This window comes from Pomacea canaliculata, linkage group LG13 (genome assembly GCF_003073045.1).
Source record: "Pomacea canaliculata isolate SZHN2017 linkage group LG13, ASM307304v1, whole genome shotgun sequence".
NCBI classification, from domain to species: Eukaryota; Metazoa; Mollusca; class Gastropoda; order Architaenioglossa; family Ampullariidae; genus Pomacea; species Pomacea canaliculata.
The window spans coordinates 19,629,870-19,653,661 of NC_037602.1; the positions used below are offsets into that span (position 1 = coordinate 19,629,870).

General features: G+C 38.3%; 1 protein-coding gene across 2 annotated transcripts; it reads left to right on the plus strand.

Annotated features, from left to right (window-relative positions):
* Window positions 1-207: 207 nt before the first annotated feature.
* LOC112554220 (uncharacterized WD repeat-containing protein alr3466-like) lies at window positions 208-23,685 on the plus strand. Of its 2 annotated transcripts, XM_025221889.1 has the most exons (21): window positions 221-667; window positions 1,064-1,154; window positions 2,427-2,514; window positions 6,601-6,697; window positions 7,174-7,282; window positions 7,638-7,706; window positions 9,648-9,710; window positions 9,889-10,072; window positions 10,468-10,561; window positions 11,380-11,478; window positions 11,963-12,053; window positions 12,655-12,817; window positions 13,303-13,399; window positions 13,973-14,109; window positions 15,321-15,446; window positions 15,942-15,994; window positions 17,415-17,510; window positions 17,673-17,856; window positions 18,552-18,667; window positions 19,842-19,935; window positions 21,066-23,685. In XM_025221889.1, exons 1-21 carry the CDS (start codon window positions 565-567, stop codon window positions 21,294-21,296), a joined length of 2,385 nt encoding a protein of 794 aa, XP_025077674.1. In that variant the 5' UTR covers window positions 221-564; the 3' UTR covers window positions 21,297-23,685. The 2 variants fall into 2 exon arrangements, with proteins under 2 accessions (XP_025077675.1, XP_025077674.1); XM_025221890.1 differs by lacking the exons at window positions 18,552-18,667; window positions 21,066-23,685 and having other exon boundaries at window positions 208-667.
* Window positions 23,686-23,792: the final 107 nt, after the last annotated feature.

Here is a 23,792-nt window from a genome sequence, read left to right on the forward strand (position 1 = left end):
AACGCCGAAAAAAGTGATTTTTAAAGACAACTGGGACATTTGATGGACTTGCCAGAAAGCCAGAAAGCGGGACATTGGGCGTCCCGCCCGATATTCAGGCGGGACACGAGGTCAAAAGCGGGACTGTCCCGCCAAATGCGGGACGTCTGGTCACCTTACTTAAAAGTATGCACTACCATGTCTCTTCCTCTTTGGTTCTCTACATGGCAATCGCTACATTTGAAGTAAAAATATTGTCATTCACGCAGCCTGCGCTAAACCGCTTTTTAGATTAAACCCTATGTTACAGATTTTTAGAGAGGATGAGGAAATTCGTTGGTGGGGAGGGGACAGAATGGCAAGGATAAAACTCCATCAGACTGGCGTAAAAATAAGGTTTGTGTACACCAAACCGGAAGCGAACTCTGACCTTGCGCTGTTGCCATGAAATACAACAATGGCGGTAAAAAGATCGGGACGTAGAACATAAGAAAGCAAAGTCTCCTTGCTTCAGTTTCATATATATAAGTATCAAGCCATCTTCAGTAGGAGGAGAAACTGCGTTATTAAATATTCTTTGGAATCATGGCGATGGAAAAACAATACATGTTGCGCGAGGTTCACACACGTTCCCTAACTGCTATCGGTTACAATCCAGCACGCAGGGAAATCATGGTTGGTTGCGAAGGTACGCCTACATTTGGTCTATTTTATTGAATTATCTGTTCGGAGCAAAGTGAAATAGCACAGTACATTTTCATCCTAATTCTTTTGTTGTTGATTGGTTTTGGTTTTTCTGAATGTTGGACTACGTGCTTCGAAATTGTTTAATCTTTCATATAGTTCAGACACATCATCATCACCATATATCTCTCTCTATTTGGTAACCAAAGGACCATGCAGAAACCAAACACAAATAAACACACAAAATAGGAGTACATTTTAACATCACAGTCAAGGTATGTAGCTAAATGTTTTGTTGATTGCCACAATCTATACTTATATTCATTCTGCAATTTGTAATTTTCAGTAACAATTATTAAGACTGACATATAGAGATATTATGCATAATGCTGTTTTACAGATGGCTATGTTAAAATATTTGAAGCAGAAAGTGGAAAACTTTTAGCAGTTTTACTTGAGCATAAAGGATGGGTCACTGACTTCTTGTACTGGTAAGACTTTAAAGAAATGTAAATCTTTGCTTAGTTTGGTCTTATTTGAAATACTATATTCATAATTGAAATCTGACATATAAAATGTGCAAATTATATATTACATATGTGTTGGTAGCACAAAAATGCTTTTTGTGTATAAAATAATATAAAGGAATAGTTCTAACATTATTAAAAAATGCAGTCAGTACTTAAAACATGTCAGTGAGATGTTGCCATGACAAGTCTACTTTCTGATATTGCAGAAAATGAAGTTTTAGCCTATTTTACAAATGTCGATAAGAATTTTAATAATAAGTGGCTTGAATCTTGTAAATGCAATACAATATAGTTAACTTATAAGTTAACTTTTAATTGTAATCTCATTGGAAAAGTGTTCCCTCAGATTTAGTGTCTTGGAGGGAATTAAACATGCTTGTGGTGTTTACATAGTTAGATACGTCTGTGAACAAAAATTTTGGGTCGTAACTATATATAAAAATGTGCTGTCATCGGGAAGGTCTTAATAAAGAGATTTCACTGTATTAAAAAAACACAATCATTTGTGGCCAGGGGGTGGGGATCAACCTGATGTCGGTTACATTCTAGAAAAAAAAACAAAAACACAATTCACAGACTTGTTTTTGTAAGTGATTTCTCTTTAGATGTATATTTCAAAATTCAAGAATATGTATATCTAGAATTTGATCAGTAATAATTAAGCAGATCAACCAGTTTTCATTTGCAGCCTGGAGCTAAAAACATTTGCTATGCAAAATTGGAATATGATCTTGTAACCAGTATCAGTAGCTGCTTATCCAGCAAAATTATAACTTCATTGCCATTTTCCTTTAATATTTTGTAAATACATTCATGTTTGAATGCACAAATGTAAAACTAAGGGCACACATACACACATGCAGGTCACTGCCCTTATTAAAAATAGACTGATTGTGAAAACATAGTTAAAATGTAACTTTGGTATGTACTATATCCCTATAGAGGCTCAGAGTGCACAAAAGCACAAATACAGTATGCAGTTTATAAAGTACAGAATATGATAATCTCTTTCTCTCTCTCTCTCACACACACACACGCAACTATGTTTAATACCCTACGTTATAACTGGTTTATAGCAAATGGTTACAGTGTTAGGTGGTCACTAGTTTCCACAGATTTATTCCCGATATTTTAATGACTGAACTTCATCAATGGTGAAACTTTAATTCTAACATTGGTGCTCTAGTGCAGAATCATTTGCAGCTATTGATAACTCCTGTATTTGCCGCACAGGACTGACGCGAAGGTGACATTTTCTGCTAGTATCGATAGCTATCTTCTTGCATGGGGACCAGGAGGCATGCTACAAGACAGGATATATGTACGTTTTCACTTTCTTTTAATTTGAAAAATCTAGATTTGGAGTAATGTCAGTTCTACTTTATTATGGACAGTGAACTGGCTTGTGCTGGTTTTAGCACCAGACAATACTTTCATACAGAAGGCTCATGGAGTCCGGTACGTGAACTTATCAATACAGTGGACAAGTATGATTGAAAGTCAGTCGATTTGACCATTTGTCAATTCAGCTATCAGTCGACCACGGCATAAATTTGATTTAACCACAGTCCACAGTCAATTTGACCACTGCCTACATAGTTGACTTGACCAAATCATCAAGCGTGTGATAATTCAGCCATGAAAAAAGTAAATTTGACGTACTATCCATTCTTGTCTGTTTTGTGTGTGTGTGTGTTTGGGAGAGACAGAGAAAGTAAATCCAATAAGTTTTCTACATCTTCACAATTTTTAATGCTTTACATTTAAAAAGAGCAGCCATGAGCCATACCATACCGATTGCTTTGCCATTGTGCCAATTAAATTAAGCAAGGAAGTTTTTTTTTCTCACAAATATCTTGGTATCCATGCATCACACTACTTCAAACAGCATTTATTTTGCATTTGATAACAAAGGCAACTGACTTACCTATATCACATGACGAATTTGTATACAAAAAATATCATTTCATTTTGCTTACAATGAATACAATGAGAACTGAATAGTAACTTCTGTAGTCGGTGGTCAGATAATTTAGGCCAGTGGTTGAATCAACAATGGCTGTGATCAAATTCACTTAGATCAGTGTTTGAATTGCTTTGGGTAGTGGATGAATCAAATAAGGGTTGTTGTCGATTTTTGACTCTTGCGTGGTTGAATTTGGTTCTTTTTAGTCTGTGTTGGTCTTGGAGGATCTATACTATGCCCAGGCTATTATCCCATAGGCACCAAGACCTCCAACAAAAGACTGAAAACCTAAGTAAGACTTCCAGCATGATAGGACTCAGAGTCAATACTGGAAAAAAATGTCCTAAGTAACAAGGTGAATAATAACCCTGTCACAATGAACAGGAGACCACTAGTGGCCGTAAAAAAAAGTTGTGAACTTGGACAGCAAGGTGACGGTGAACAATTGAGATCGATACAAGGATCAACAAAGCCAACCAAGCCTTTGCAATGCTTAAGTCCATCTGGAGATCCACTGGCCTCAGCATCCACACAAAGATTAGGATCTTCACGAACAATTAATGTCCTTAGTGTCTTCCTATATGGGTCAGAGTGCTGGAAGACTAGAAGTGTTCCAAACCAAGCGTGTGTTAAAGATCTTCTGGTACAACACCATCTCAAACGAAGAGCTGTGAGATGTGCACCTTGGCAGAAACAATCCAACTGCAGTGCTGGCGATGGCTAGAACATGTGTGCGGTATGCCACCAGACTCAATCCCCAGAACAGCAATGGACATCACAGGGAACAAGGAGCAGAGAGAGGCCCAAAGAGACATATAGAGGTGAACTGCCGAGAAAGACCTCAAGAGCAGAGGCCTATCGCTTGAGACAGCACCCAGAAAAGCAGCAGACAGAACCAGATGGACGTCCCTTGTTGTCACCTCATGTGCCAGACAGTGCAGAGAGGATTGATTGTTTGATTAGTCTGTGTTGACATTTTAGGTAATGTTCTAATGTTACCATCAGCAGACTCAAAAATTTTCTGAAAAGGATTAATACAGATTTTTTTCAAAATCATATTTTTTTAGGTGCGCCATCTAAATGGCTTTAAGACAAAGATATCATACTTATTTAATAGGTACAAGATTCTACCTAGAGTAAACTAAATGTTATGAATGTAAAGTTATGCATGTCTTATTTTAAACTATCTATCTATCTATCTATTCCTCTTTGTGCATCAGGTTGCACATAAGGCCTCAACCAGAGTCCGCCACCGATGTCGATCGGCTGAAACACGCTCTAGGTGACCCCATGTCCAGCCCTTTCCTTTCATCTCCCTTTCCACTGTTCTTCTCCAAGTTTCCTTTGGGCGGCCTCGTTTTCTTCGGCCGTCTGGAGTCCATCGTAGGGCGACTCTGGAAAGGTCTGCTGTCTGCTGGCGGAGCACATGTCCAATCCATCGCCAACGCCTTCGTTGAACCTGCGTGGTGATGGACTCGGTTTCACTTCTTCGGTGGAGTTCTTCGTTGGTGATGGTGTTTGGCCAAAAGATGTTAAGTATGCGCCTGAGGCATCTGTTTTGGAAGACGTCAAGCTTGTTACTGATGGTTTTGGTCATCTTCCAAGATTCTGATCCGTAAAGGAGGGTGCTGATCACATTTGACTTGAAGATTCTCAGCTTGATCTTCTGGCTGATGTTTTTTGCCTTCCATGTGCTCCTGAGTGAGGCAAAGGCCTGACTGGCTTTCGCCAGTCGGGCTCGAATCTCCACCTCCGCATCCCCAGTGTTTGACATTTTGGACCCAAGATAGGTGAAACTGTCAACTTCCTCAATCTCTTCTCCATTTAGTTTGATGCTGTCTTGGACTCTGGCGTTCACTCTCATACTGTTAGTCTTTTTTGTGCTGACCTTCAAGCCAAGGTTTCCAGCTGTTTCTGAGAAGGCCTTTGTTTTTTCCTGCATGTCTTGGTGGCGGTGTGACAGCAGGGCAATGTCATCAGCAAAGTCCAAGTCTTCCAGTGCTGTTGTTGCTGTCATAGTCATGGTCCATCTGAGCCCTCTCCTCTCGCTGTCGGTGGAAGTCTTCATGATCCAGTCCATGGCCAGGATGAAGAGGAACGGCGACAGAATGCAGCCCTGCTTCACCCCGGTACTGACGTTGAAGGGGTCTGTGAGCTCCGTGTCACAGACAACCTGGGATTTGAAATCGCTGTACAGCATTGCAATGACCTGAACGAGTTTGCAGGGACTCCGTAATGCCTCAGGATCTTCCATAAGGACTCGCGGTGGATGCTGTCAAAAGCCTTCTCCAGGTCGATGAAATTGATGTACAGCGGTGTGTTCCATTCGTTGCTCTGCTCCAGAATCTGTCGCAGAATGAAGATGTGTTCGGAGCAGGATCGCCCAGGGCGAAATCCTGCTTGCTGTGGTCGGAGGTCTTTCTCAAGAGTTGCCGTCAGTCTTGACAAAACAATCTTGCTGAAGACCTTGCTGGTGAGGGAAAGAAGTGTTATGCCCCTCCAATTATTGCAGTCTCCAAGATCTCCTTTCTTGGGTAACTTGAAGATGAGCCCTGTCTTCCACGCAACAGGGACCTGCCCTGATTCCCAAATTTGCCTGAAGATTTCAGTCAGCTTGGGAGCTGTCACATTCACGTCTGCTTTCAACATCTCTGCTGTTATTCCATCTGCCCTGGTGCTTTGCCGCTCTTCATTGTCTTGACTGCTGCTGTCACTTCTTCCAGGCTTGGTGGTTCTGTGCAGATGTCAAGGTCTATAGCTGCTGGCTGGATGTCTGCAAGCTGAGGGGGATCTGGTCTGTTCAGAACTGACTCAAAATGCTCCCTCCAGCGCTGTAGTTTTCCTGCCTCTCCCTCGACGACATTACCGTTCACGTCTTTCACTGGCACATCCCTGTTCTTAAACCCGTTGTTTAGCTGTTTGTTTATCTTGTACAGTGTCTTCAGGTCATTTTTACTTGCTGCATTTTCTGCTTCATCTGCCAGTTTCTCTATGTGATATCTTTTGTCGGTTCTTGTCATCCTCTTTACCTCTTTGTTCAGTTTTGCATATCTTTGTCTGTGTTGTTCCTTCAGGCGTTCAGATCTGGTGCTGTTGATTCTTTGTTTGGCTGACTTTCTCTCTTCTATCTTCTTCCATGTCTCTTCTCTGATCCACTGTTCTTTCTTTTTCCGTTGGAAGCCCAGTATTTTCTCTCCTGCCTAGCAAGCATTGCAAGAATAGGGTCCCTGCCATCCAGCCAGGCATGTCGTAAGAGGCGACTAAGGTGGACACCTCACCTAGAGGTAAAATAGGTTGTGGTAGGGCTAACAACCCCACCATGTAAAAAAAATCCTGTTACAGAAACTTATTTTAAACACTTATGGTTTAAAAAAGGTGAATGTTTATTTGAAGGTGAAGCAGATTTTTTTTTGTATAGGGTATGACTTTGTTTGATTGCAGATGTCATTACCTATCTACTGTCTTGCATTCAACCCAAGGCGTCACCAACTTGTCTGTGGCTTAAATGCTGGGATTCGACTGTATGCCTTGGACGAAGGTGTGGTTTTTATGAAGCTAAAATGTAATTTCATAATGAGCAAAACTTCCAGAATATATTATTATTAATAATATAATTATTACTAATAGTTATTCTAAAATATTGTTTTATAATGGATGTCTTGTCATAGACATTGTGCCTTTAGCTTATGGTGAGTTGAACTATTGCAGAAGAAGTATAGATGGTCACATAAATACTTATTTAGATCAGATGCAAGACCTACTGACAACCTTCACAACACACACTTTAACAAACCATGTGTGCCATGAATAGATACATGTATGCATACAGACACAGCAAAAGATGTAAACATAAAAATAAGTTTCATGGTCATTTAATTGAATTCTGAATTCAGTTTCAAATTTTTTGCAATTATTGCAATGTGCAGTATTGTACAATGTGCTTTCTCAATTTAAACTGTATTTTTCTGTTTCATCATTTCTGATAATTAAACATTGCTGTTGGTTTTTATGTAGCTAAGGAATGTGGACATTATGTCAAGAGCGCTGTGCTGTTCATAGCAAAGGAGCACACGGATATTGTCTCCTGCATCATATGCCTTGACGCAAGAATCTACTCAGCTGGGTGAGCAACCACTCTGCTCAGTGCTCACTTTTCTAGATGCTGCTGTTAGCGCCTTTGAAAGTTCAGTGTTTACTCCAGAAATAAGTCCTGAGATACAGGAGATGTCATGACAGCAAGAAACTATTCTGCTTAAACTGCATGACATGGCCTGTGCCTGAGGTGACATGTCAGTCTGCTGTCACAATGACAGTGCAGCAAAACAGTTAGATGGCTTGTACTGTGATCATGCTGTACTTTACTGATTTATTGTAGCTGTAAACATCCTGTTCACATTAATGGCCTTTTAAAGTAGGTGGTCATATTTTAGCAAAGGGAATGCCTTCTAAATGTTAACTGAAACTTTTCTCTGAAACAGTTTTGACCAGAAACTTGTGATCTATGATTACTCGTACGCAGGAAACAACAAATTGGTTCCTGTTTTCAAGTGAGTACTAACTTATTGATTGTTTAAATTGATCTTAGTTGATTTTAGTGGAATGCTGGCTCTTTGGTGTTTATAAGATGTAGTGAGCTGTGTAGAATGCTCAGTGACCTATGCACAATGTGCAGCAATTGGCATGGTGTGTAATGTAGAATGCACAGTGAGCTGTGCATAGGCTGACCTATACAAAATGTTCAGAGATCTGTGTATGGTGCTTAATGAGTTGTGTAGAACTCACACTGGTCTGTGTAAAATGTGTTATAAACTGTGTAGAGTGTGCAGTGAACAGTGTAGATTGCACAATGATCTGTGTAGAACATGCAGTGAATATGTAGAATGCACAGTGACCCATGTTGAATATGGTGTGAGCTGTGTAGAATATGCAGTTTAGTTTTAGTTTATTCCTTGTTACTCCTCGAGAAGCATAGGGGTGCAACAACACCTCGCCAGTGGACCCAGTTTTAGGCAGCCCCCTCAGTTGACCCCATGTGGTTCCGACATCCTTTGCTTCGCTCTCTACTGTTCTTTTCCAACTCTCCTCTTCCCCTGAGCATTCCAGTCAAGTGCCTGCTTGGCAATGGTGTCAGCTGGTTTGTGCAGGGTGTGTCCTATCCCAGTGATTCTCAAAGTATTTTGGACCATAGACCACTTTACTTAAGTAAAAACTATGGCGGACCACCAAGGCCTAAAAATCAGTCTGTACTATGAATTTCAAATTTAAATTGCCGCATTTGTTTCATTACAATTCAAAACTAAATGTCCTTTTGTGCCAGTAGTATAGTAATAAGTTGACATAAAACTACCTCATTATTTGTAATTAAAATGTTAATGCAAGGAATGCATCACTTTAAACATCACTTTGCTGACATATGACGACTGCAGCTGCGGACCACCTGACCTATGCCTGCGGACCAGTAGACCACACTTTGAGAACCACCATCCTATCCAGCCCCATTTGCGCCTTTTGATGTCTTGGCTATTGGTGTTCTGGTTGGTTCTTTTCCACAGGCTGCTATTGCAGATCTTTTCAGGCCCCCTTATTCCCAAAATATGGCATAGGCATAGGTTGGTAAAGGTCTGGAGCTTGTTGTTGATGGTGTTTTTCACTCTCCAGGCTTCAGAATCATACAGTAGGACTGCCTTCACATTGGTGTTGAAGATGAGGATCTTACTGCGGAAGGATAATGCTCAGAGTTCCAGATGGGGTGTAGGCTGTTGAAAGCATGCCTGGCCTTGTTGGTATGGCTTATGATGTCATTGTCCATTCCACTGTCCTTGTTGACAATGCTCCCCAGATACAAAATGATCTGTTTCCAGGATGTTCTCTCTTTGAAGTTGGATTAGAAGTTTCAGCTTCTTGTTGATCCTCTTCACTTCGGTCTTCTTTCAATTGACATTTAAGCCAGTCTTCGCTGCTTCCTCTGCTAGCTTACTCAGTTTGGTTTGTGCATGTTGTTGCCAATGAAATAGGAGACTAATGTCATCTGCAAAGTCCTGATCCTCTAGCTGTGTGGGACACCGGTGTTGTTGTCTAGGGTTGTCATGCGCATAATCCAGTCTATGGCCATCAAGAAGATTGTCGGGGATAATATGCAACCCTGTCTTACGCCAGTCTTCATTACAGAAGGTTTAGTGAGTTACAATATGCAGTGAACATGTAGAATGCACGGTGACTCATGTTGAATATGGTGTGAGCTGTATAGAACATGCAAGGAACATGTAGAATGCACAGTGTACTGAATGTGCAGTGAGCTGCTTACAGCAATGCAATGAGCTTTGCACAGTGAATGCACTCCATATCAGTCATTTTTGTACTCTACTTAATCATCTGTATACAGTAATACACAGCCATTTCTACAACAAGTGTCACAACTGCATACAATGTGCATAATATTGGTGCATGATGTTATGATCAGAGTTCAGCATGCTGTTCTCTGTGTGCAGCAACCAGGTGCATGATGCTGGTATCACCAGTCTGTTAATGGCCAAGGATATTGAGAATACCTGGTAAGACAGGAAAAGCTGTGACAGTTATTTGAATATTTTATTCAGTCTTTTTTGAGTATCATATCTTATTAATGGTTTGAAAGAGGTATCTTAGTGATTTCTGCCTAAGCACTAGACCTTATCCACCTTCCACTTAAGGGGTGCTTAGAATTTCTATTTTTTTTGTTCTCTCTTGCAGGATTGTAACTGGATCTTATGATAAGACGGTGAAGATTTGGACTGCTGAGGGAAAGTTGATTCACAAGCTGGACAATTTTCCTTCCTCAGTGACTGGTGTTTGCTATATTCCACGTAACAAGACTTTATGGGTTGCCTCAGGTGCATCATATGCCTGGCTGTATGATCCCAAGTCAGGAGATAATGCAAGTCTTATGACAGCTCAATAATAAACAATAAGACTACTTGTACAGTATGTTGCACTTCACACACCAGAGAGCTCAATATGCTAAAATAATATAAGACATCGCAATATGAGCATTCAATATTTTCACACCTACATAAAATGGATACACACACAATGATAATATAAACATAGATTCACACCAGCATAGACACATGCACTCAAATACTCACACATATAAATGATGTACAAGATACATATATACCATTAGATATATCAAAGTGTGATAATGAAGTCAACTGTTATGAAAGCAAAGTATTCATTTCTGCATGTATGTATGGACCTGCAAATGCATGTCCTTATGTGTGTACTTGAATTCTTATGATTGGTATATACACATGCGTATGACTTGAGCAGGTCTCAGACTTCATTGGTACATTCCAAAACGTGGAGGAAGAGAAGTACCAGCTGCAGATTCTCAGATTTTACCCAGAGCACAACTTTGCTTTCGGTATGATTACAACCACAGTACATGTCTAGCGGAACCTTAGGTATTTTTGCTGATTCACTCACCATTGGATGGTCTCTCTCTTCTTTAATATACGCATCATAAAGAAGCAGTAATCCCAAGAGTTAAAATCAGCACTACAATACTTCATTTCATATTTTTGAATCTTAGTAATCATCTTACTAATCTTTTTCTTTTTTAAATAGACATACATTGAAACAAAATTACCACTCACACATACTTAGATATACATTGAAACAAAGTTACCTCTCACTTAAATAGATAATGAGACAAAATTACCATTGTCATATGTCCTACCTCACAGTAATGAGTAAGACCATATGTTGATATGGAGTTGTCGAGAAAATATATGAATTTAAACCTTACCAAACAAAGTTCAGTCACTGTACATTTGAGAGGAGTTAAGGAAATAATGATTGCATTCTTTTTGGCTTGGCTTGCAGAAATCAGTAGCCCAACCCTCAGCACATAGCCCATATCACTCTCACCCAGATCAGTTTGTGACTTGTGGAGTATAACATAAAAGACCAATGAAGTTAAAGAAGAAAAAAAAAGGACCAGTCATTTTTGTCCCCCTTACTTATCAGCAAAGATCATATGTAAGGATTAAGAACATCATCAGTGATAAATTGTAAGGACTGAGATCACCAAGGTTGTACAATGTATAAAGTATACAATGTACAATGATGCTATAATGTAAAGATTAACACCAGTGGTTGTAGAATGTAAGGATTAAAAATATAAATCATTGATAACATAAAACGAGTTCAAGGATTAGAACCACATTTTGTTTTCTTCAGCCACCACTAACAGGCGTCAGATGGTCATTTGGAAGTACAAGGTACAGGCCTGTGTGACGGCTCTCAAGACTAGAACATCTCTAGAGTGTATATGTTTCAGTGAGTGTATACCTGTATTTTTCTTATTCACTTGTACTTTTCCTACTTCATTTTCTTTGCATAGCACAAGCATTTGTATTGTTTATAGCAAAAGTATGCTGAGAAGCCATTATCTGTAAGGAGTTCTGGCTGGCTACTTTTTATTTCTGCACTAAGATGATTAATCGGCTAAACCTTTGTCAACTATCAAGAACAACATATGACAGGTGTACAACAGAGGGGTCACTTCAGTTGTGTTTTTATGACCTTTGTAAAGACAGAAGAAACACCAATACGGTTTTATGTCATTTACAATCTTTATAAAGATAAACAGAAGAGACACTTCAATACAGTTTCATGTCATTTACAACTTTTTGTAGACAAGCAGAAGCCTTTTGGGTAAGTCTTTGCAGTTATTTTCGCTGTGTAGTTGTTCCTTCAATGTAGATATGGGAAGAGTTGCACTTGTTCAATATTTTATTAATTCATCCTGCTATGTTCACAGCCGCTCAAGAACCCATCCTTATCTTCACTGGGGACCATGAGGGGATCACCACGAAATGGGAGCGCATGCAGTCCAACCCCTTTTTATATAGGTACTTGGGGATTGTAGAAATGATGGAGTAAAATTGTCTGACCTCAGTTTCTACAGATAATGTTGTCTTTCTCACCTGCAACAGAGTTTTGGCTTTTCTCTAGCTAGGTGACAGATTGTTCAGAAACTGGCTCATCTCTGCTGTATGAACTGTCATGAACTCATCCATCCAAAGACTCTATACCATGTGACCATTCTCTATGTGTGGAATACCTCAAATAACGTCTCCTTACATTAAACATATAGTGATAAATGCCTATCATAGCTTCTCCTTATACAAGGTACATGCTTGTAAATGCTCGTCATAGCTTCATTTTGTAGATCCTTCACATTATTTCTGTATCCCTAACCCTTTGTATCCCCAATCTTAACCTTGCAAGTGATGTTGTGTTGAACAGAAGCATGAGCAGTCTTGATCATGTTACTGATGTTGAGTTTACATACTAAGACTCAACAAATCGAATGAAAAATGTGACAGGAGTGGTAGACATTAAAGAAAAATTTGTACAGTTTGGTGTATGAAGTTGTCGGCTACTGAGGATTTACTTTCACCGTGGGGTTGATATTCTGTACATGAATCATAACAGGTGTTGTGTTTTCAGCAAGGAGACACTTCAAGTGAGTGATAACAAGAAAAGAAAGAGAGTTGGAACCAGACCTCTTGAAGAATTTGAAAACAATAACGCTCCTACAGTTTTTATGAACGTTGGAAAAAACAAGCGCTCTCAAAGCCAGTATGCTTTTGATCAGAAGGATATTCCAACAGTGAGTAGAGCTTTTCCTTGCATCTGAGGTATATCATACACTTTTTGTCTGAACAATATTCATGGTGACATCTCTTTACTTAAATGGAGATAGCTTACAGCCTGATGCAAGAGTGTGTGTGGTCTAAGGGAGATTTTTCTTTACACAAAGTACGGTGTGAGTGAGCAAATAAGACTTGCTGTCTATGTCTCTCATGTTTAACAAGTGCATTTAAAGTGTTCAGTACCTAGCAAATTAAGTTCACAAGGAATATGAAGTATACAGAAATATCAGTAAAACACTTAACAAGATTAAATGCTATGAGATAGAGATGGACAGACAATGAAGGCATAAAAACAGAAAAATAATCAGAACCATACTTCCATAAATTTTTATTGATATCACCTAAACTCCTGCTTTCTTATTTCTCTTTCTTTTTGTTGAAGTTTTTTTGATGTTTGAGTGTGTTTGTCTCTTGACTGTCAAGACATTCTTATTTGTTTCAGGTGGCTGCATACAAACATGCTAATGTGACCATCATGCAAATGCTGTATATAGAGAACTTGGACTGTCTTCTAACTGCTTCAGAAGACAGCAATATATGTATGTACTTAGCTTTAAAAAAACAAAAACCAAACCAAAACAAACCAGCAGCAGATGTGTGTATTTAGCTAAAAAGGATAGTAACATATTGCATTATTTTAAGTAGGCAGCAACACGTGTGTATTCAGCTAAAGAAGACAGCAGTGTATTGTAATGTTTGTATGAATGTAGCATATAAATATCGTTAAAGAAGACAGCAGATTATTGTAATGTACACACATCATAAATTTGCATTATTGTTACAAGTCCAGTAATACTTCAGTATGGTATGCATAACCAAGTGAGATATACATATATGTAGGTATAAAAGTTAGTAAACTTAGAAACGTTATAAAAAAGCGAGATTTTTTTGGAGAAAATAATTAGATATATTAGCATTATGTGTGTATAGTTTATTCAAGAAAACAGTGTTAGTCATGCACCCTGCAATATTACATATATTTTCATAGCAGTAGGTTGCATTCTGAATGATCAAAGTTTCATCTATCCTCTAAGTGATTTGATCATTCTGGTTTATTTTAAAATTGTGTTGGCATAGATGGTTTTGGAAATCCTTTAATTTTATTTTTGCAGACCTATGGGGCTTGGATGACAGTGCTGTGCAAGCACTGGAACAGATGAACCCTGATGATGTTGACACACTTGTTGAGAAATATGGCATTCTGTTAGACCCAAGTTCTGTCCTTCTGCCTCAAAATGCACAGCCTAAGGTAGAGTCTTTCAATCAGTTTTGTTGGCAGACTTGTGTAAACTTTAAACAGATATACTTAGTTAACTCTGCCTGCTTTGTCTTCCTTACCCAAACCACCAACCGAGGATGCACCCAAGAATCCAGAGGGGGAAAAAAAGGTGAAGAAAGGTGCAAGCCATAAAAAAAGAGAGTAGCATCTGTCATTACAGGTCCCTTTACTCTGTCAATGCCTCCACTGTTAACTATTACCTGTTATTACAGGTCCTGTCACTACATCAATGCCTTCACTGTTGACTTTGACATTTGAGAAATCGCCTAGGGAGTCAAAAATTTCACCAATATTAAAAATATTAGTGCTAGGAAGACAAATTAAAATTATGATGAAAGATGACAGTTGTAGACATCAACTTTCACACCTGAATTTATCACGACACAGTACTTTCTTATCAATTCAATAGAAATATATAAGTATAACAATGGACTTTCAAAAAATGGTTTTGTACAGGTGCATGGTTACACAAAACTCATGGTTAACAGACTGTCTAGTCAAAGGTTTATTGTACCTACCACTTTTAGAATCACCATCTGCACAGTCAGGAATAGCATATGGAATTTATGTTATTTACTATTTCAGCTTCAGTGTTGTCGGGGTGGTCAGGTATCAGTGTAATAATGATGGTTAGGGTGGTTAGTATGAGTGTAGTTATGATTTTCAGGATGGTTAGTATTTATGGTTGTCAGGGTGGTTAGTATGAGGGTAGTTATGATGCTCCTTGTGGTCAGGATTATTGTTGATTTCGATCTCTCTCCACCATTGTTTTTCTTGGCCATGTGCTTTATTTCATCATCATTTCCCCCCAAAACTGTCAGCTGCTTAAGGGATGCAATTCAATTGTAACATGATGCTTTCAGTTGACAAACAGTAGGATATTGCAAAATGTTCCAAAACAAACTATATTATTCAACAGAACAGAAAACAATTGTGGCTAACAAAGCGAGCATGAAACATGAAGTGCCCTGGATCTTTTTCTGCTAAGCACAATGCACAATAACTTGCTAATCACTATCTGGCTAGAGCTGTGATGCTGCCTTTCTCTTCACATCAGTCAACGTGTTAAAAATGATGGGATGAAGTATGAGCTAAGTGTTCAACCTGAGACATTGTACATATTTTCAACCCCATGATGTATCTTGACTTTTTTTTAGTCTTCACTACACTTTTATTTACAGGCAAAGAATTTTGTCAGCAAACGGGTGGCTGGTCTTTTGTGTAAGTGTGTTTTCGCTGAACATATAAGTTGCGTTTCCGCCCTTCTTCTTGTGGGCCGTGATCAAGGACAGGAAAGCACTTACGTCGTGAGTTGTACATTATCTATCACCAGAAACCCTTGAGTTAACTGTTTTCAGACATTATCTCCACTACAGTAACCAATGTCAATTGTTACCATAGTGAATGAGTTCCACAAAGTAAAACATGGTCATGTATCTTAAATTGTTGTGGCCCTATGCTCTTCGAGGAGTAACAAGGAATAAACTAAACTATGCATCTTAAATAAGACTCACTGCATTTGTTTGTCCTTAAGTGAAAACAATGTAAATACATGTAGCAGTTATAATATTTCTCCTAGTATTCATAGAAAAATAAAGTTAAAGATATACATTTTTTTTAGGATCAGGTCTAGGACTGAACATGCCTATAATTATGATCAGCCAGCCTAAATTAAAAAGGCAAATTATTTTTCCATAAGAAAACTTTGTGTTAAGGTATGTCACAGGATATCTTATTAGTCTACTTTACATAAAATTACATGTGGATCAAGTGTTCTGTGGCTACGCTTTCTATGTTGGTAGTTGTCAGGTGGCTGGGACCAAAGGATCTGTCTGTGGGACATAGAAAAATATGAGTAAGTTTTTATTATTTTATTAACTCAAGCTCTATTATATTTTATTTAAATTTCTTTTGTAAGGAAATAAAATTTTAACATATTTTTACATCGATCTTTCGCAGATGTTTTGTGATTAAATCTGATATTAGTTCATGATATGATGGATTCAACTGGCCCCTTATGCATAAAGACCAGAGAAGGGGTTAAACCAGTTTAGTGCTGATCAGGGTGAATAGCAGTGAAATATTCGTTGGCATGGGAGCTAAAAGAAGCTCTCTGGCCTAACAGACTGTGTTTAAAGTTATCAGAGCTTTCAGGGTTGAATGCTGCTACTAACGAAGAAATATGGTGTTCTTCATGGTGTTCAGCGGCAGCAACATTGATTGTTGAGATGAAATCAGATATTTGAAGTGCTTGATGGCTTAGAATTGTATTGCAAATTTCATTTTAGATGAGAGAATGTTCTAATTGTTTGTAGGCACCGGCTTAGAACAGACATCAAAGGAAACGAAACTTAATTTTTAGACTTTTTGTTTTCCTGCAGAGTTCATTTTTCCTTGCTGCTCTTAGCCTCACACATTGTTACTGGCAAGATAACCCTGAGAATATTCTGTGTAGTCCTACTTTAGGCCCATTTTTGGTTCCTTCATATTTCTTCATCAGTCATGTTTAGAATGCTATAATAGACTGGTGTCCAGTATTTTTCTTTTAACACTCTCTGATAGGATGCTTTTCGGACAGGCAGAGAACAGTGCTATTGAAGAAATTTAATTGATACATTTGTATCATGCAGCCAAAATAGTTTACACTTTAACCTACAAATAAATAGAAACAAAAGAAAAGGAAATATTAAAAAAGACATTAGTTTACAATGAAAATGCTGTGGTGTTCAAAACACTCAGCCACCAGAACATGTAATCAACGAGCTAAAAAGAAATGAGCATAAAATAAGAATAAAATGAGAAATTCAAGTATAAAAATTCATTTGACTAATTAAAAGTACTTTGTAAAAATAAATTGTCATGATGTATAATACTTGACATATAAAGGGAAAATCAAACATACTTTTTAGACAGATGAGTTTTGAGCAAGCATTTTGCTACCTTGAAGTCTGAAAAATGAATGTGGCAAGGGAGAGAGTTCCACTGCTTAGAAGCACAGACAGAAAACCTGCCATGACCATTGAGAGCAATAAAGCATAGGAGAGTATGAAACCACATGGCTTGACAGAGAAATGCTGTAGAATTGGATGAAACTCTCGGAAGACTAAGCCGCTGTTGTCGTGACAGAGAAGACAGCATCACAGCAGAATGAAGCCAAAAGTTTTTCTAATTTTGCTGCTTTTTTAGCTATTTTAAATAGAAGGCTGCTAACATGTACGCCAACAAAAGTTCAAGAATGGAATAAATGAGACTGCTCTGTTTGTTTACACTGACAGACTGAAAGCTGTATTCGAGAACGTGAATGAAGGAAAAGAAAACAATCAGCTGGCCTGCGATGGGATAATCACAGACATGGCGTACAATCCTAAAACGTGAGTACCTTTTTGACTTTATACACTGCAGTATAGGTTGGCAGATATTTTAAATTAGAAGTTGAGCATTGTGAGATGTAGGAGTGGTTTGGAAGGCAGATAAATATGCAGAAATTTCTCCTGCCAGAGGCATTTTAATGAAAGTTTATATTTATTTTTCAGCAATGAGTTTGCATACTCATCAAGCGACAAAATGGTGTATATACGCAAGTTTGACACCAGGGGCAGTCACATGGTCTTAACCAACACCCTGCAAGGCCATGAAGGGGAGGTAAATTGTGTGGCTTGGAATGACATATGCAGCAAGTGGGTCACAGCTTCTGAGGATGGAACAGTTCGCATCTGGGTAAGCAAACATAGATTACAAGAAAATCATCAATATAAATTATGTACCTTTGATGATATGCCACACAGCAGCATGCTGACACAGTCTTGGTCAGGTTTGTTTCTTGTTCACAGCAGCTATAAGCGCCAAATACTATTCCTTAAATCATCTTAACTTGTAAAGTAAAATGGAAGGTCTTTAAGTGATTGCTTTTCTGAGAGTGGAGTACTGATAAGTTTGCTATGGGAGGGGAGGTATTAGTAGCACAGGGACTACAGTGCCTCTCACTGTGGTAGTGAGAATTGGGTGTCCTAGAGTCTGATAGTGGCTCTCTGGATGTGATATGTTTCACAGGGCTGTCAGTGGTTTTCTCTATTAATCTGGTTTCCTCCACCCTCTTTGTGCATCTGTGTGCATGTTTTGTATTTGTAGTTAAAATGCAATGCCTAGACCCTGCAAACACTATTTCATATTTCTTTAGCCACCATATTATAACTACGTACAGCTCTAGGGGTAAAACACCTCTGGGATCTTGACACCACTTAACTTTGGAAACAAGACACCTGTCCTTGAGTTCCCCATGTTGCCCCAGGCAAAGACTTAATCTTGCTTCATAACTACAGCCCCAGGTGCATATCCATTGTAAAGGAGAGGGTGTGGTCTCCTTGATATAAAAAAAGACAAAGAACCATCATGCAGGTGCTATTTTGTTGCAGGGAGGATCCTTAATGAATCTGTGTGAGCAGGTGCTGAATTTAAACAGTGCAATCACCGCACTGTGCATAGACTGCAAAGTTGGCTGCATCATCGTAGGTGTACAGAAAGAAATAAAGTGTGTGGTACTTTCAATTTTCTCTTATTTTTGACACATAAAAATGCAATAGAATGGCATTTATAAAAAAAACTACAGAAAATAAAAGACAGGATGACCTTTAGATGCAAGCTTCAGATGTGCAAATGCCACACAAGAGAGGGGAAAGAAACAGGCATTATGTATGTAAAGCAGCTGCTTCAGATAGCCAAAAACTTAGTGAGTGATTAGAGTGAAGCATTATATTTCCACTTAGTATTTCATTCAGTATAATAATATAGTTGCAGCCCTGTGCTCCACTGGGGGTGTTAAGAACAACAAGAAGAAGAATATAATAATAACAACAACAAACATATAGTGCCATATCTTGGCCCTATGGGCAAGCTTATGATGCTTTGCCCCCCCTCCCCCCAAAAAAATGACAGAGAGAGAGACACACACATTGGTGCATGCAACATAACGTATGTGTAGAATTCCACATGGGATGACAGATTGAGAGATGCATGTGCAACGTTGTCTCACTTCATTGCTGTGAAGCAACACATGTTTGTATGGCCATAATCTATCTTTTATAAACAATTATGGGATGAGAAAGGCTTATAAAAGAGACTGTTTTTGTCACATTTCCTCATATTGTCAACAGATAGGACGCCACACACACTTGTATCAGTCTCACAATCAACTCTAATGTATTTTATATTTTTTAAAGATAAGAACTACACTGATTAAAGATACAGACCAGTTATGTCACTCAAGCAACTTGGCAGACAAGTGTTTATTACTTGGTATAAATGGTGAGCTTAATTAGATGTTGACTGGTTTCTTGCCAAGAATTAGTTGGTCCTGGTGAAAAAGCATTCCTAGCTTGTGAAGGTCAGCCAAAATGTATCAAGTTTTGTTGGATGGCATCATGCACTCTAGCATTAATGAGTTGTTAGACTGCATACACACACAGGCATACATACCCCTTGCATACAAGATGCATGACTTTTCAAAACTAGGGAAACTCAGCCAGCTAGTTTCGTGGATGGAAGCACTTGCAAATCCCATCACAATACATAAAATGATTGCATCTTTTCTCACTCCACCATCTTTCTGTAGAAGTTGATAGATTGGGGAGTGGGGAGAGCAAGACTTAGGAAGTGGACATAGAAATGGAAAAATTACATCTTGAAGCTTTTGTTTCTCTTAATAGAGTGTATGAGGCACAGACATATCAACTGGTACAGACTAACAAGGGCCACACTGACTCTGTTCGCAGTATCATACACATCCCTGAGAGAGACCAGGTGAGTGGTAGTTGTGGTTGGTGTGGTAACAGTATCGTTTATGGTAGTTTTACTGATGTGATATGTCGGAGTGCATGTTTAGTTTTTTATATCATACTTCAAACTTTCAAACGTATATTGCGAGTTCTCTTATATACAGAAAGAAGTTGTATTAACCAAGCAACTACAATTAAGACTGTTCTCCCACATTACTGTGGACAGTCATGCTTATTATGGGCTATGGTTCCTACTGTTGCCTGCTGCATGCCTGTTTTCGCAGTGATCTGCCATAGCTAGCAGTCACATATATCTTATGTTGGTATCCTATGGGGTGTACTGCATGCTCTGAAATACTTGCATAGCACTCATACATAGGAGTGTGAAGGCTAGCCATGTTTTGATATCAGCTACCTGACAGCTATGTATCACTGGCCTCCACAACTCTCTCTCCACAGTCATAGGAGGCCAGCGCTTGTGAACAGTCTATGACTACCCCAACATGCTGATGGTTGCCTCCACTATTTCAGTCCGGAAATTCTAGAACAGAATCTGGCCATTTCTCAGTGATTGTAAGACTAACCCGAGGATCTTACTGCTAGAATTTGGCTATTTTTCAGTGATTGTTTTTGAGACCAGCATCCATTATTATTATTATGTTTGTGTGGTTTTCTTTTTAGCAAAGCACTTTGAGCCTATCTTTAAAGGTGGGAAAAAGCACTATATAAATAAACATATTATTATTATATAATACACCAGAAAACCCAAGAGGAATCAGAGAACAGACAGTAAGGATGGAAAGTCTCATAAATCTGCAGAGGAAGACGGGCAGGCAGATAGTCAATTGACTATGATCACAACTGTTGACAACTATGTTGATTGGTATAAGGAGTAATGCTTGTGGAACAGATGTGTTTTTAGTTCAGGTTTAACGGCTGGGATGGTGGGCAGATGGCAGATATGTAAGGGAAGAGTGTTCCATTGTTTTGCAGCACAGTAAGTAAAAAAAGTCTGGTGACCATATGTGGTTCTTCTGGTAACAGTGCACGGTCATATATAACATTGCATAACCCTTAATCCCATCCACAGATTATGTGCATATTAAGCCACTGTATAACTGCTTTTCAGGGTTGTATGGATTTTACATGTTGCAGTATGTGTCCTGCTCATGGGACAAGACTATCCGCATATGGAATTCCTATAAGCAGCCACGATGGAAAAAATCAAAGGCCACAAGACAGACTAAACACTCCCTGAAGCTGCCAAAAGACATGAGCATAGAGTCAGAAGGGCAGAGTTCTTTTAATGAAGAAACATCAGAAGAAACTATGTCAAAAAGCATCGATTTGCCTCCTGTTAGTTTAGATGTTATGGAGGAGGAGTAATAAAATCATTGCAGCTCTATGGGCTGCAGATGAAATAAAGAGATTGCAGCCTGTAGGGTGAAAGGAATTCTGAAAAAGGAAGAAAATGAAAGTGTGTACGTCTCTGTCTCAGGTTCTGCCATTTTGCAGAGAAGATACAATTTACATTGTGAAATTCTGTAATTTATGAATTCCAGGCAGATCCATTAGTATGTAGCCATCTTGTTTATTCTTTAATTTGAAAGTCATCACCAGAACATCTATATGTGCTATAAAGTTAAATATCATATATCATAGATTATGGGAACCAACATCATAATGTGCAAAAGTGGAAATTTGACATTTGGAAACAAGTATTTATTTGTATTATAAAAATAACAGTAAATCCAAAACATATTAAATATATACTGGAATTTAAAATATTTCAAACAGAATTTAGATCAGCTAGGTAATTAAAAGAAATGCCTATTGTTGATACCCAACAATAATTTTTTTCACAAAATACATTATTTTAGGTAGATACTAACACAAACTTGGTTGTTAGTTAAATCAGGAAATGTAAATCAAATGCTGTTCTCATAAAACTTTTAAATGATGAATGTCTCACAGGTTGAAAAGATTTAGGTTAATCATTTACCATTGTCATCTTTCAAGACAAAAGTTTTTTAAATACTTGATCATAGCTCCCTGATGATGAAGAAAAGATGGATGGAATTGGAGTTTCACAGAATAACATGAAACAAAATATGTTCCTAGGATGGGCATAGCTGAGGAAAAGAATAATATTTTTTTAAGAGCTTTGTATGTTCATGCAGACAACATAAAGCTAGTTATAATGGTAGGGAAAAAAGTAAAGCAAGAGAGAATTAGCAATTATCTGTTAAGGCAATGAACTTTGGCATTGCCTCTCAGTCACTACTTAATTAGATGTTGGCCATGAGCACTGATCAAATTTTCATGGGCACTTGATTAACTCTGAAAGCTCTCGTTTCAATCACTAATTCCTAACACCTAGACGGTTGATTCATTCCTAATGAATTGCTCCATGCATTTTGCATGTTGGCTCCAACCTTATAGTAAGTTGAAAACAAAATAAATCTGTATAACTTCAATAGTAGATATGTTTTACATACATTTATATGAGCACACAGGGTTGGTTGGTTTGTTTGCTAGAAAAGTGGTTCCACCTTATGGCGAGAGGGAGGGGAGAGGAAATCGAAGTACCTGGAGAAAATTCCAGATTCCAAGCCCTGTGGACAGGCATCACATACATAGAGTGTCCCAAGACAAGATCTGAACCCTGAGATGCTCACTGCATGTCACTGTCACAAGTGCAGTGGTGAACAGTGAGTGTATTAACCACTACACTACCGGGCGCCGATCATACAGGGATTATATGATTCCCTTAAAGTAAATCTTTAAATGATTCAAGTTATCAAAAGGTGTGGAAAAATCCAAGGCAAAAAGGCCACAAGGCACAAAATATTAAAAAAAATTCTCACACCATCATACAAGAAATATTTCATGATTATTGAAATTTTAATTTCAGCAAACCTTTATCAGGGTTTCAAAGGGGGAAAACTCCTTTAGCAGCATTCCTAACTCCATCAAAAGTTGCATCCCTTTAAACTTTTGATTGCTCACAAGCAGTTTTAACTCCCTAGACACTGGCGATTTATTTTCGCTTGACAACTATATTTGGAGAGGGGATCCACTGATTTATGACTTGTACAAGTCATCCTGCCAAAAGTGAATCAATGTTTCATTGTCTCTTATGCAGTTTTGTTGACTTTAAATGCTTCCACCTGTTGGAATTGTTTATTGTTGATGCTGTTTGACCTGTGATATTAGGTACATTGTTGTTGTTGTCCAGTTAGCCTGTGACACGAGAGATCCAAGGCTGTGATTTTTATGCTTGAATTGTGTGAGAGCATTCATATCTATCAGAAAGAGGAAAGAATGAGATGTGAAAAGAACATACTATTTTAAGCATGCATGTGGTGTAAGATTTGTCATTTTCAAACATAATGCTTGATTGCAGAGGCTGTTTCTGTCTTGAGGATGTGCACCAAGAGTGACAGCCTAGGGAAAGATGATAATGAATGCTGTTTCACTTATATAATAATATTTTTCTCTCACTTTATAATGAATGCTGTTTCACTCTCACGGTATAATGTGCATTTGAAGCAGGGTGCAGAAACTTTTCGCATCTCATGCTTCTGGAATGTGGTCTGTTTTTGTAAGAGGCATAATTTGACAGATATCCTTACTCTTCACTGACCGATGGCAGAGTGAAGGAAGCAAATCTGTTTATTCTGCAAGCCTGTGTATGCCAGACACTAGCAACTAGTGTGGTTTATGGTATGCTGTAATCTTTCTTTTCTCAGAATAAAAGACTCATGCAGCTGTTCTAATTTATATTATTATTTATTCACATCTGGCCATTTCATGTTTGTTGTGTTTATTATTTACATATAATATGCAGATGTGTATATAATATCAGGACTGTTGTGTGTA

Bases quoted from the DNA above. Each gene is read 5' to 3' on its own strand.
- LOC112554220 (XM_025221889.1), top strand. From the start codon at position 565: ATGGCGATGGAAAAACAATACATGTTGCGCGAGGTTCACACACGTTCC. The intron at 9,711-9,888 runs GTAAGACAGGAA...TCTCTCTTGCAG, and splicing joins AAGGATATTGAGAATACCTG to GATTGTAACTGGATCTTATG. The intron at 18,668-19,841 runs GTGTGTGGTACT...TTCTCTTAATAG, and splicing joins GGTGTACAGAAAGAAATAAA to AGTGTATGAGGCACAGACAT.